This window comes from Kryptolebias marmoratus, linkage group LG2, assembly GCF_001649575.2.
Source record: "Kryptolebias marmoratus isolate JLee-2015 linkage group LG2, ASM164957v2, whole genome shotgun sequence".
Taxonomy (NCBI): Eukaryota; Metazoa; Chordata; class Actinopteri; order Cyprinodontiformes; family Rivulidae; genus Kryptolebias; species Kryptolebias marmoratus.
In genome coordinates this window covers 2,755,616-2,769,314 of record NC_051431.1, presented here as the reverse complement: position 1 = coordinate 2,769,314, position 13,699 = coordinate 2,755,616, and the positions used below count along the sequence as shown (strand labels likewise).

At 41.6% G+C, this 13,699-nt stretch overlaps 2 protein-coding genes and 1 non-coding gene across 3 annotated transcripts; 2 read left to right on the top strand and 1 right to left on the bottom strand.

The window, feature by feature from the left end:
• Window positions 1–108: 108 nt before the first annotated feature.
• On the top strand, window positions 109–6,605 carry med17 (mediator complex subunit 17). The gene is made up of 13 exons (XM_017437412.3): window positions 109–257; window positions 894–1,141; window positions 1,496–1,659; window positions 1,803–2,022; window positions 2,104–2,240; window positions 2,432–2,513; window positions 2,623–2,775; window positions 2,992–3,122; window positions 3,532–3,716; window positions 4,276–4,413; window positions 4,502–4,619; window positions 4,698–4,857; window positions 6,092–6,605. The coding sequence occupies exons 2-13, from the start codon at window positions 907–909 to the stop codon at window positions 6,298–6,300; spliced, it is 1,932 nt and encodes a 643-aa protein (XP_017292901.1). The 5' UTR covers window positions 109–257; window positions 894–906; the 3' UTR covers window positions 6,301–6,605.
• Window positions 6,606–6,639: 34 nt separating this feature from the next.
• Window positions 6,640–11,447, bottom strand: LOC108248559 (V-set and transmembrane domain-containing protein 5). Its single transcript, XM_017437413.3, has 4 exons — window positions 11,011–11,447; window positions 9,262–9,588; window positions 7,147–7,290; window positions 6,640–6,864 (listed from the first exon to the last, which is right to left on the bottom strand). Exons 1-4 carry the CDS (start codon window positions 11,084–11,086, stop codon window positions 6,833–6,835), a joined length of 579 nt encoding a protein of 192 aa, XP_017292902.1. The 5' UTR covers window positions 11,087–11,447; the 3' UTR covers window positions 6,640–6,832.
• A 2,023-nt stretch (window positions 11,448–13,470) lies between these two features.
• On the top strand, window positions 13,471–13,661 carry LOC112451477. Its single transcript, XR_003040302.1, has one exon. It is a non-coding gene; the product is annotated as a U2 spliceosomal RNA (small nuclear RNA).
• Window positions 13,662–13,699: the final 38 nt, after the last annotated feature.

The window sequence follows — 13,699 nt, the reverse complement described above, 5'->3', positions numbered from 1 at the left end:
CACAGACTAGAATTCAAGATTTCGAGTGGATTAATTTGTTGGTGTCGCTGGATCCGAGTAGCGCCCCTCGACCTACGTCAGCTAAACTTTAGGTCAGTCTCCGCCTCCTCGACGCGCCGCTGAGTGCGCCGGTTTCTAAATGGTGCAGACCCACTGGTTTCTGCGTTCACAGCGAAGAATGAGCCGCTCGAATCGCTACTAACTTCGACTACTTTCAGTGAAAAAACGTTTATACTTGCGTCTATTGAACACTAGAGGTGAGGATTAGTTGAGTCGAGCTCTATGCTGTCATTCGAACTGTTCTTTTGTGCTCTGGTGTTCTTATTTTATTTAGTCGATTAGTGAAAAAGGCTGAAGCTAGCTTAAATGTTGCTATATCTTGTCGCAGGAAAACGATGAAATGCAGCTGAGGAGTACAATCTATTAAAGCTTTTATTAAATAATGTAAACGTGTTATATACGAAGTAACTTATCTTGAACAATCTTTTAATTCTTCACATTTTGCTTACAAGAAGGAACCAGAGTTTTTAGCTATGCTTCATGCTTCAATCAAACATCAGTTTCTTGATCAGTTTTTCAGGCTTTCTGAAGTTTTATTTTTGTTTATTTTTACACTCATTTTTCAGTCCTATCCTTGTGGGCATAGTATATGAGGTGTGTTTAAAAAAGTCATGCTTAAAAGAAAAAAAGTACACATAATCTGAAAGTTAAATGCAACTGCTTAAGATTACTTTAAAAGTTTACAAGTCTGACTATAATCCAAATTACATCATCTAATTTAGTCTTGTTGTATTTAACCAGGCTTTGAAAGATGTCGGATTAACAGATTAAGGTGAGATTGGCACCAATCAAGTGAAAAACATGACTTTTTCTGTTTCTCCTCTTCATTTCAGCCTTCGTCTCATCATGTCTGGCGGTACAGCGGTGAGGATCAGCATCGAGTCTTCCTGTGAGAAACAGGTCCAGGAAGTGGCTCTGGATGGCACAGAGACATATGTCCCCCCTTTGTCCATGTCCCAGAACCTGTCAAAGTTGGCACAAAGAATTGATTTTAGCCAGGGGTCCGACTCAGAGGAGGACGGGGTCGATGGCGAGCCAAGGGACCGAGAGTGGGGCAAGCAGGAGCCCGAGGAAGAAGATGGTACATCGTCCTTAACAGATTAAAAAGATTTACTTTTTTTTCCCTAAGCTGTAGTTGATGATCTATTAGAGCAAACAGATTGCTCTACATTCTTTAACAAACATCTGGGGCCTTAAAAACGTATATTTTAGATGAAGAACCTCTATAAAAAAATAAAAATTTTCCATCACAATACAATTTTTTTGTAATTCTCTTATTTTTTAAAGTATTGCAAACTTAAAAGCAAAAGCTTCATAAAAAATCCCAGTAAATACATTTTAAATTGATATTTTCATCAATATGAGCTAACTTTATACAATCCTGATTCATTTAACGTGTAATTTTGCCTTTTTTGTTTGTTTTATTTTTTTTTAGGCACAGTGAAGTTTCAGCCGTCTTTGTGGCCCTGGGACTCGGTGCGAAACAATCTGCGCAGCGCCCTGACAGAGATGTGTGTTCTGTATGATGTTCTGAGCGTGGTGAAGGAGAAGAAGTACATGGCCTTAGATCCAGTTTCCCAGGATCCGTCTGCTGGCAAGGTAAGACTCTAAAAAACCTCTCTGATCATCTAGAGCCTGTGGAGAACACTGAACAAGGTTTCTTCTAATGATAAAACATTCAGTAATAGTTGCTGTAATCTTTCCTAAAGAGATCTGTGCTTCGTTTTTCCACCTGTCTGCAGACGCCCCAGGTGTTCCAGCTCATCAGTAAAAAGAAATCTTTGGCCACGGCAGCACAGCTCCTCATGAAAGGAGCAGAGAAGCTCAGTAAGTCTGTCGCAGAGAACCAGGAGAACCGGAGGCAGCGGGACTTCAACGCTGAGCTGCTTCGGCTTCGCTCTCAGTGGAAACTCCGCAAAGTGGGAGACAAGATTCTGGGAGACCTCAGCTACCGGAGCGCCGGTGAGAAGAAGGCCTCTTAGGGATTTTTAACAAAACTTGAATGCCTTTTAAACCTTCTAGTTAACGTTTTCGTCCATGCAGGTTCCCTGTTTCCTCACCACGGCACATTTGAGGTGATCAAAAACACAGATATTGATCTAGATAAAAAGATCCCAGAGGACTACTGTCCACTGGATGTCCAGATCCCCAGTGACTTGGAGGGATCGGCTTATATCAAGGTTTGATACTATCTGAATATTCATGTTTCCCTTTTAAAATGTGATCCTGTGTAATTCTTGCATTTTTTACAAGTAGAAATGTGATCAATCAGTGTAAGAGAAGATTAATAAAATGATTCTGAAACACTGAATGTTAGAGATAAAAAAAAACAAAACAAAGAAACAAACACTTTTTTTGTTTATTTCTTCAGGTTTCCATCCAGAAACAGGCTCCAGACATCGGTGATTTAGGAACGGTCAACCTTTTCAGGAGACCACAAAAAAACAAAGCCGGTTCGTTCGGCACACAGAACTCTTAAACCATGCTAAATGTTTCAAACTAAATCAACCACTTTATTGGTTAAATAACTTTCCGCATTCTTTACATTGTTTTAATGCTCAGGAACGCAGCCGTGGCACGTCAAACTGGAGGCGGCTCAGAACGTTCTGCTCTGCAAGGAAATCTTTGCCCAGCTGTCCAGAGAAGCTGTCCAGATTAAATCCCAGATCCCTCACATCGTCGTGAAGAATCAGATCATCTCGCAGCCCTTCCCAGGTCAGAATCTGTCATGACCACATTCGACTGGGAACAGAGACAGGATGTTTGTTCTTCTATTTGTTGCACATTTAGGGACTGTTAGTGTTTATTTGTGACTCTTTTATTTGACCAAAGCTTGAGTTAAACATTGCCAGCAAACACTCTGCTTTGGTTTTATTTTCCTGACTGAAGGCAAGCACAAACCTTCTCTGTGATTCTTTCCTGTTATTGTAGGTCTGCAGCTGTCCATCTCATTGTGCCACTCCACGGGAGAGAAGAAGAACAGCCGTGCTTCTCCAGAGAAACCCAAACCGGACGACCATCTTTATGTGTTGGAACACAATCTGCATCAAATGATCAGAGAGGTGAGACGTGAAATGTCTTTGAACCTGACTCAACTTTCCTCTGATTTTTTTTGGATGGGGGTTGTTTTAGGTTGCACAAAATTAGAATTATTTCTTTCATCCTACTATGTCAGGTGAGGTGGGCTAATGCTAAAAAGTGATGTGAAAAATTTGTCCTATTGGTTGAAAAATTGGCACCCAGTGGTTTAAAGATGTCATTACTGCAGGATAAGGATCTGCAGATCTGTGTCCATAGTTTATAAATTTGTTTTATTGGCACGGATGAATAATTTAAGTCATAAATGTCCATTTGTACAAAACACAGTTCATAAACAAACAGTGCAGATTTACTCTCTGTGTTGGAGGTGATCCACTATCAGTGTGAGGCTCATTTCATTCACAGTCACCTAACTTCACATCCTTGTCGCAGTTCCACAAGCAGCAGCTGAGTTCTGTGGTCATGCCTCATCCGGCCAGCGCTCCGTTCGGCCACAAACGCCTCCGCCTGGCGGGCCCGATGGCGTACGACAAGGCTGAAATCTCCAGCCTGCAGCAGACTGAGGGGCTGCTGGAGAAGATCATCAAACAGGCCAAACACATCTTCCTACGCAGCAGGTAACTGCAGCTCAAATAACTCTGAGCAGTAAAGCAAACGGTCTGGTCAGTTTATACAAGAACTGCATCAATTTATATGTTAATATTATCAGTCAAATCTGCAGTGTCTCGTGTGGCCAGTAGGTGGCGGACCTTATTGTTTTGTTTCACAGCTCTAAGAGAAATTTGGATTTTAAACATTTTAAACCACTTTATTTTAAGAATTGGAACTGTTAAAATATTAAATGCAGATTTCCAAGATAAATAATTTTTATATCTGTGTATTTTATGTATATTTAATCTGTACATAAAAAAAAGATGAGTTTTTGAGTTCACATGAACTCTCTGATGATGATGATGATGGAAGTTAGACAAAGAAAATCTCACAGCAGATCAGATCTTTGCTTTTGTTTAAAGAACCTGATAAATTACAAATTGCTTGGGAAATTACGACTTCTGACTTTAATGTAGATTCTTCTCTCCAGGTAAAAACTCCTGTTTCTGCAGAGCTGATATTAAGATGTTAAACAAATCCCTGCCTCAGATTTTACTTTACACTTTTCATGTTTTTGTTTACCAGGACAGCTCGAACCATCGACAGCTTGGCCAGCCGGATCGAAGACCCGCAGATCCAGGCTCACTGGTCCAATATCAACGACGTTTATGAGTCCAGTGTGAAGGTGCTCATCACCTCGCATGGCTACGAGCAGATCTGCAAGTAAGTGGACGAGTAGTGCAGGAAGTATGTCTGATTATCCCTGCTGATGGTCGCTCCCGTAAAAGCTCTGTATGTTTTCTGTGTTTAGATCCATCCAGCTGCAGCTCAACATCGGAGTGGAGCAGATCCGGGTCGTGCACAGAGATGGACGGGTCATCACGCTGTCTCACCAGGAGCAGGAGCTGCAGGACTTCCTCCTCTCACAGGTAGCACCCTGTTTCTTTGTTTAAGGAGGGGACTGGATTCTCTCGAAGCTGTTTGTGTGACGGCGCACCTTGTTGCAGATGTCACAGCATCAGGTGCACGCGGTGCAGCAGCTCGCCAAAGTGATGGGCTGGCACGTGCTGAGTTTCAGCAACCACGTCGGCCTGGGTCCGGTGGAGAGCATCGGAAACGCCTCCGCCATCACCGTCGCTTCTCCCAACGGAGAGTACGCCGTCTCAGGTGAGACGAAGAGGTTCTCCCTCACCTTAAAACACACGTTAGGACCTTCTTTGTCTTTTATACTTTTATACTTCAGCCCCATTTTACCCAGCACAGCCTTTTCACAGGAAAATACAAAAATTAAATGCATTTAGTTATTTGAGTTTGCTCCAAATAAGTGCTGAAATAACCTGAAAGTTATAAAAGTTTTGATGTTCAGCATGAGGGGAAAAATAAAATAACATTACAGCTTTTTTAGAGTATTCATCCCTCCCTTCTTTCTATTTTGTTTCCGTCCAGACTGGAGTTTAAATTGATTTTCATTGGTTTGTAGGTAATAATTCTACAAAAAATACTCCAGATTATTGAAGTTAAATTGGGGAAAATGGCTTGTTTTAAGTCATTCTAAAAGAAAATGGTGTGTTCATATGTATTCAGCCCCCCGTCTGTCTCCACCTCCACCATGGGGTCTCTAACTTCTGGACTTTTTGTTTGTCCTTCATGTCCAAACGTCTGCAGCTCCTTCAGGTTGGACGGGTGCTGCCTTTGTCCAAATCTTTAAATCAAACCAGAGATTCGGCCGCTCCAGAACCTTAAACTGGTTCTCCTCCAGCTGTTGAGACTCAATGTCCTGCTGGAAAGTGGACCTCCGTCCCAGTCTCAGATCTGTCTGGTTTCCCTCTCTGTATTTTGCTCCATCCATCTTTCCTTTACCTCTGACCAGTTTCCCAGTCTCTGCTGATTAAAAACATCCCCGCAGCATGATGCTGCCTCCACCATGCTTCACTGTGAGGATGGTGTTCTCAGCTTCATGATGGCTTAAAAGCTTGAGTTTGGTCTCATCTGATCACAGCACCTTCTTCCATGTATTAAGGGAAGAAATTCCAAACAGTCCAGCTTTTTATTCTTCAAATGTTTCCTTTTTTCTGCCGTTCTTCCATGAAGCTCAGCTCGGTGCAGCTTTTATTGGTCCTGTGGACAGATCCTCCCGTCTCCAGTTCCATCAGGGTTATCTTTAGCCTCCTGGAAGGTTTGCTGTGATGGCATCGTCTTTCCATTTCCTAATAATGGATTTAACGAAACTCCATGAAATCTTCAGGGTTTGGGATCATTTTTAACAACTCAGCCCTGATCTGTGCTCATAATAAAACAAATTTATACTGATTGTCCTGAAAATAACCTGAAATCTTACTCTCTCAAGTGTTAGCAGGAGCAGATTTTCATTAATGTAGAGTTTGTTTCTGTCTGTTGGCAGTCCGTAACGGGCCGGAGAGCGGCTGCAAAGTTTTGGTCCAGTTCCCCCGCAGTCAGGTCAAAGATCTGCCGAAGAGCGACGTCATCCAGGACGCCAAGTGGAGCCACCTCAGGGGCCCGTCCAAAGAGGTGCACTGGAGCAAGATGGAGGGACGTAACTTCGTCTACAAGATGGAGCTGCTCATGGCTGCTCTCACTCCCTGTCCTTAGATGAAGCCCCCCCCCCCGTTTATATTCTGTACAGTTTCAGGGCAGCTCTCAAACAGGATAAAGACTTTCAGGCTCAGCTCGGAGTAAAAACAGCTTCTGGAGTCAGAAAATGGATCATTTAAGAACTCATTAACTTTTCAACACTGCCATAAACTCCTTCCAGCTGCCGGCGTCATTGTTGGTGTTTAAACCCCAAACAGGTCAACGCAGAATTACAAAACAAAACTCTGTATATATCTAAACTCGTGTTGAAATGATGCTTTGAGTTTAAATGTTAGATAAACACCTCGTTGTTTTTATTTTTACTGGACTCAATAAGTTTCTGACTCCTGCACGTTCTCAGTAACATCAAACAGTATGTTTATTTTATAATAAATACATTATGTAATATTTCCCATCGTGATTGGTGACTTATATACATCGTTCTGGTGTCGTTTGCAGTGAATTTAAAAGTACATTCAGTATAAAATGTAAACGTGATGCAGGGGTTTCTTTGTGGAAACTCGTGTTTAAAAAAAGCTGTCCCAGTCTGTCAAAGGCGCTGCAGCTCTGTCGCATCAGTTTCTGCAGAAAAAGATAAGACTTTGTCAACATAAACACTCAAAAGACTTGTATAAAAAGTTATTATGGAACTTGAACCTTTGTACTCCTAACACACCCATGCAGCAGTAACACCAAGTCACATTTATCTGTCAAACTATTTACACCCCCACTTCAATTCAGACATGTTTATAGAAATATAAGCATTTGACTGATTTTTCTGATAAAATAGCAGCATTTGCAGGTGTTCAGTTAATCAAGGTTACTACCTTTAATCTGACAGAAACCCAAACCGCTCAGCCTTACCTGGCATCTGTTTCCTGCGTCTCCACGCTCGTATCTTCCTGCAGGCCTTGTGCAGCAGCCACACGAGCAGCATGAGAAGTCCGGCCAGACACATCAGAGCTAAAGCGGTAACAGACAGGTACTGGAGATCCTCGTACAGAACCTCTGAGGACAGAAACACCAGACACCTGTCAAAGTTAACCTCCAGCTGTAGATTCAGTCTTTTTTTTACATATAAAGAGATAAAATCTGGTGTGGTAGTAGCTGGGAGTCATCCCTAAACATACTCTGAGCTCTAACAGATCAGATATGCATTCCTTTAAGTTTTATATTTTATTTTTTCATCTATCATTGATCTGATAGAAAACTGGAAGTTTCTTTAAAAAACAGATTCTTTTAAACTTTATTCTGCAATTTCATCTCATTTTAAATAGTTAAATGAAATCTTTATCATTTACACAACCTTACTTTTTTCCTTTCAGTCTTTGTTTCAGTTCAACACTAACGCTCTCTATTCTTTAAAAAGTAGCATTTTTTTAAAGAAATGCACATAAAATATAAGATCTTATGTGGTCAGTGTCTGTAAAAGTGACAGTAAGTCATTTTCACGTTGGCTCAGGTTGATCAGCTAAATCAGTTCATGACATATTTTGCTAACAGACAGACAAACCCTTCGTCTGAGCTTCCTGCTGTAATTTGAGTTTAGGGTGATCATCTCAGCCGTCGGGAACAAAATGTACAGAAAACGTTGGTGGATGAAGGTCAGTCTGCAGCAGCAGTGAATAACTCAACCATTTCATGCAGGAACAACAAATCCACCCTGTGACGCAGGTTTCTGCCGGCAGCTCTGACACTAAACAGACTTTAAAAAGGAGGGAAAGCTGCTGGCAACAGGAAGTGCTGTGTGGACATGAATGTCAGAATATACTTTCTGTTTTTAACTGAACGTGTCCACAAACAGCTGTCCATCATGCCTGTTAAATCTTCTTCTTTTATCAAACTCCTTCTCATCTGATTGGCTGTACTTGCTGCTAAAAGGTGCTGAAAACCTTTGATGACTTCTTTAAAGCGAAACAGAAAATGAGCCAACGATTTTTAAATCAGGTCTTTTAATGTTTGTTGTTTCTTCTCTTTCTTACTCACTTTTCATCAGTATTTGACCTTTTATAGAGGCATATATGTGTCTGTTTGTTAAGCTTTTTAACTGATAAAAGAGGCTAAGAAACTGGAACCATCTTTAAATTCTTATCTCTGTTACCATCAACCTGTTTAAAAGACTCATTTCATTCTGATGTTCTTTTAGCTGATTCTGAGAAACACCACAGATAAAATAGGATTTTATCACCAGCTTATCTGCAGTCGGGTCGTGGAGGCAGCAGGTCCAGCAGGGAGACCCAGACCTGCGTCTCCTCGGAGACCCAGAGACCCGCTCCAGGTCCTCCTGGGGGATCCCAAGGTTTCCAGGCCAGAGAGGATACATAAAGCCTCTCACGAGTTCTGGGTTCTCCTCCCAGTGGGATCTGCCTGGAAACCTCCAGAGAGAAGCAGACAGGAACCACCTCATCTGCCTCCTTTCGATGAGGAGGAGCAGCTCCCCCCAGATGATGGAGCTTCTCACCTCCTCTCTGAGGCTGAGGCCCTACGAAGGAAGCTCATTTCAGCCTCTTGGATCCAGGATCTGGTTCTTTCAGTCCTGATCCAGACCTCATGACCACAGGAGAGGGTTGGACCGTAGACTGATCAGTAAATCCAGAGTTTTGCCTTTCAGCTCGGCTCCTCCTGGATCCGAGGTTCAACAATCGAACCAACGGTCCCAAAAACCCGTTGGCTGAAAACTTGACATCCAGTTGTTCATCTCTCAGGTCCTGTCAGATTCTTTCCTCTTTGGTAAATGCAGGAAAGTGTACATTTGCTAGAAGTTTCTTTTTAGGCGTGACACCTCGTTTTTGAAACACTGCAGAATGTTTTGTCTTGTTCAGGTAGAAAAATAAATTAAACACATTGAAAGACCTTCAGAAATTGTAGAAAACCACTGATCTGGACCACTTTAAGTCTGACTCATTCGAGGAGAGAAATCAGGAGTGTTTTAAAACGTTTCTGTGCTTTCTTTAATCACACAGGGCTGGATGAACTCACCGTTCACTTTCAGGACGAAACCAAGATCCCTGCTGTTTCCTGCCGAGTCCTCCACGGTGACCACGTAGAACCCAGCGTCCTGCAGCCGGAGGTCCGACAGCCCCATGGAGCCGTCCTCACCAGCCGTCACCCTGCTGCTGTAATCCACAGTGATGTTGGTGAACACCCCTGGCTGCCAGGCCCCCACGTCGCGGCTCACCAGCCCTGACATGAAGGTCCATTGGATGGTAGGGATGCAGCTGCAGGTGATGTTCACGGAGAAGAACACGTCCTCCTGAACCGACCTGATGAGGTTCCTCCGGGAAGAACTGACTGAGATGGCTCCGGCTTGCAGGGAAAGAAAAATAAAAATGTGTCAGATCAATCACAGATGCACGAATTCACCGATTCAACATGAGCAGGAAAAGGAGGGGACATGTCTTCTGATGGTTTAATTTCAGGACAGTAGCTTTAACTGGGTTAAGATAAAATAAAGTCCAGTTCAAATCTGTTGAATTGAAGTTTTATTAAAAGGTTATGAACAGTTACTATCTTACCTGTAGTACAAGGCATGGGGTTTTCAAAGAAACCCATGAAGGCAGAACGAGTGAGCATTTATGAACAGATAGAAAACACATCTGCATATTTCCCCCCAGCTGTTAGCTTCTCTACAACCTTTAAATAACAGCAGCCACGTCAGAAACGTGTCCAACGCCACAGAGGTCCAAAGAAACCTGACAGGCGTTCTTTGAGTTCATTTCCTGAAGCGACAGAAATGCTTTGATCAGCTGGTTTTTCTGACAAACGTCACGTCGTTACGTAATGTTGTCCTTAGAGTTGTGTCTGTTTTTCAGTAAACATATTTGCCTAAACATCGGCGGAGGATCTGGTTCTGCTGGTCGGGTGTCCGATGAAACACGAGGAAAGAATCTCTAAGAAGAATACCTGCGCTGACTAAGAACGGAGACCGGTGATTTCATTTTTAGTTTCAGTTGCTGAAAGTCTTCTCGAACCCTGAAAGTTTCATTTATTATCTTAATTTTCATTGTTTGTCCAGCTGTGCCTTCACTGAGTTTCAGAAGATGGCAGCCACAGACAACCTGATCAAAACGGCCAAAACTCAGACAGTTTTACAGATACTGATTTCAGATCTGGTGTGGTAGTAGCTGAGAGTCGTTGCTTCCCTTCTTTTTAAACTGCTGGCGTCAATCCAGTCTGTCTGTTAGCAAAATATCTCCTGAACCACTGGACAGAATTTAGTGAAACTCTCAGAAAGTAATGATTGGATGTACATCTACAACTCGTTAACATTTAGAGTCAACCCAATACAAGATGGCCTCCAAAGCTAATAAATCTTAGCCAACACAAAAATAGCTATAACTTAGTCAGCTTTACAGATATTAAGCTTAAATTTAGTGTGGTGGTAGCTGAGAGTCATCCTTAAAATATACTCTGACTGCAAGATTTTACATGTATGAGAGAACACAGGACATCATTTATGAGGTTTGACCTTCTGTCATTTCTCAGCATAAGATGAATTTAGTCTAAAACTCTAAAAGGCAGCGGGCGACATGCACTCAGATTAAACTTTTCTCCTGTTTTTTTTTATTTCAGGGCAGCCTGATTTGGGTTTTACAGCCCTGAATAGCAAAGTTTCCTCTGCAAGCTCCAGAAAACGTCGGGTTTTCCCTCCCAGTTTGTTTGACTTTCTGCTGAAACTAATACAGGTTGTTGCATCGACACGCAGAGGAAGTGCGTCAGAAAGCTTACCTGTGCGGCACAAACAGAGAATGATGCTGAGAAAAACAGCAACATCTTTTACATCCCAGAGCCTGAAGTGCCACATTAGAATAGCAGACCCATCTGTTGAACATCAGCCGAAGAATCTCCTCCGAGTTATCTCACATTCTGAAGCATTTTCCTCTCTTCTCCTTTGTTCTCAGGCTCCTGTCCTCGTTTCTGCCCCGTGTGTGAGAGAAATCTGTGTGTCTAATGTCTGTCAGAATCCACAGAGCGCTGAAGTTTCCCACCTCTCTGTCTGGACTGTGAAGGATTTCTTTTCATACCTGCTCCAGGTATGAAGGCAGCACACACCTATCCGACAGGTTCAGCCAGAGATTACTGAGCAAACACACTCTGAGCCTCAGTCGGATCACACTCTCTCTCACACACACACACACACACACACACACACACCTCAAGGAAGAAATGAACAAAAACAGCTTCTTACTCTGTAACCTAAAGTCCTGGTCTGAAAATGAAACCTGGGCGGGTCCTCGTGTTCTGACACACCTGGTAAAACATGTCAAACAGGAAGTTCATGCATGCAAAACACAGAGCTGATTTTAGAGTTAGAGGCTTGTTGTACTGGGCTGCCAACTGAAAAAATCATGTTTTTAATTCCTGCATGGGAAGATGTTAAACAGAAATATACTCTGGTTTATTGAATCTACTAAATGTTTGTTGTCTGAGCTGCTTTTTGTCCATTAATTTGGACATTTCTTGTCTTAAAGTGACAGCATGTTTCTGAAACAAACTGGAGAAATTAGATTTTCTGTTAAGATGCATCGTGAGCACTGAGAGCTGAAACTGAGCTGGTAAAGCTAAAAAACACGAGCTAAAAGATAAAACAGCTAAAATGATTCTGATTCTTCTCATTTATCCAACTCTTCTTCTTCTTGTGTTTCTATATATGTGCCTGGTAAATGTTTATTCTCGGTAAAAATGCCATCTCAAAGCTAAAAATGATCAAAAAGCCCCCCTCCCTCTGCGCCACCCTGTGCGGTCGGTGTTCTTTATTTTAATTTCTGAAAGTTGTCAAGCTAAAAGAAAAATGTAGCAGGGGTTTTGGCTCTTTTTTCACTCCTCAGAAGAATATTCGCCCATCTCTCTCAGACCCTGCATGGAGAAGCAGGTGAAGAAAACGGATGGATGTTTGTTTTCTTTTGTTTGTTGTGTAACCTAACTCTGACCTTTGACCTTATGAAGACAGTCCAGCACCAAATGAGGCACCAGGACTCAGGACTGAACCACAGGTGTCTCAACATGTTTGAGCTTCATACTGTATTTATTGAAATAAAATAAATATTAATCATTTAAAACAAGAAGAACTATAGCTGCAATCAGCATACAGAAAGTCCTTTATGGTAAATAAAATTTAAAATGATCTTTGCATGCAGATGCCTACACATCAACAGAAAGGTGGGAAATAAGTCTTTAAAAATTTTTTTTTTTGTATTTAAATTAATGATTAACTCTTTAGAGCTGCAAAATATAAATGAATTAATTATTTTTTCAAAATAGTAATAATAATTTGCTTTCTACTTCTGTGTAATCATAAAAGCGATGACACGCTCCATTAGGTCAGGAATTAAAATGTCATAAAGAGTTTAATTTATAGAATGAAAAAAACATTTATTTCCAAAAATTTTAAATGTTTTCATTGTTTTGTTGATGACATTTTTTTAAAAGGAGTTTGTTTCAATTTTATGTGACTGTAATTTTCTACACCTTTGATGCTCATCTAAAAATTTTGTTTGCTAATTATTACCTAATAAAAATAAATGTAACTTAATACAAATCACTGCTTCACGGGGATCGTGTGTGAAGAAACTCTTGTTTATGGTGGAAAACAAGCAGCATTTAAGCTCACTGGTCCTAATGTTTTGGTTTAAAGACTCAGTAAATTTTCAGGACTGCGTTTATTTAAGAACAATATCATCTGAAGTGTTTCTTGAAGAATATTTTCTGTTATGTGTAGCGAAGCAGAGCCTGAAGTCCTGCAGTTAACCCTCCTTTCCACAGGAGGTCGCTGTAAAAACTCCGTCGCTATTTAGGTTTAGAGGGCTAAAACGTATTATTTATCGCTAATGAAACTTGTCATTCTTTTTAATGCATAAACTAAAACCTAACCCCGCTTTTATTAGCTTAAGCTGTATATTTAAAAGTCGATTTTTGAGCTTTTAAGCATTTGGCGCTTCGCTTCTTTCTATTGGACCAAACTGTCCCACGTGATCAGGAAGTAACGACGACGCTTGTTTAATTTTCTAAAACTCGTTCGATTTAAGATACGATCGCGTAGATTTTCTTAAAGGAAAAAACGTGAACGCTGTATACGGTTCTAGTTTATCCCACTGGTTTAAAAAATGTGTATAAATGATGGAGTTTCCGAACCGTGAGTCAGGATGGCGGTGGGGAGAGTGAGGCGGTTTCCTCCGACAGTTTGGTGGTATCGCTTCTCGGCCTTTTGGCTAAGATCAAGTGTAGTATCTGTTCTTATCAGTTTAATATCTGATACGTCCCCTACCCGGGGACCATATATTAAATTGATTTTTGGACTAGGGAGATGGAATAGGGGCTTGCTCCGTCCTCTCCACGCATCGACCTGGTATTGCAGTACCTCCAGGAACGGTGCACCCCCCTCGTGATGTGAAGGACAAAACTATCTGGCCGCCATGTC

What these genes read in the sequence shown, in the direction of transcription:
- med17 (XM_017437412.3), top strand. Translation starts at nt 907, where the DNA reads ATGTCTGGCGGTACAGCGGTGAGGATCAGCATCGAGTCTTCCTGTGAG. An exon ending in ACCACAAAAAAACAAAGCCG is followed by an intron (nt 2,514 to 2,622) that starts GTTCGTTCGGCA and finishes TTTAATGCTCAG; the next exon opens with GAACGCAGCCGTGGCACGTC. An exon ending in CACATCTTCCTACGCAGCAG is followed by an intron (nt 3,717 to 4,275) that starts GTAACTGCAGCT and finishes TTTGTTTACCAG; the next exon opens with GACAGCTCGAACCATCGACA.
- LOC108248559 (XM_017437413.3), bottom strand. Translation starts at nt 11,086, where the DNA reads ATGTGGCACTTCAGGCTCTGGGATGTAAAAGATGTTGCTGTTTTTCTC. An exon ending in TTTCGTCCTGAAAGTGAACG is followed by an intron (nt 7,291 to 9,261) that starts GTGAGTTCATCC and finishes TTCTGTCCTCAG; the next exon opens with AGGTTCTGTACGAGGATCTC. An exon ending in ACGCAGGAAACAGATGCCAG is followed by an intron (nt 6,865 to 7,146) that starts GTAAGGCTGAGC and finishes CTTTTTCTGCAG; the next exon opens with AAACTGATGCGACAGAGCTG.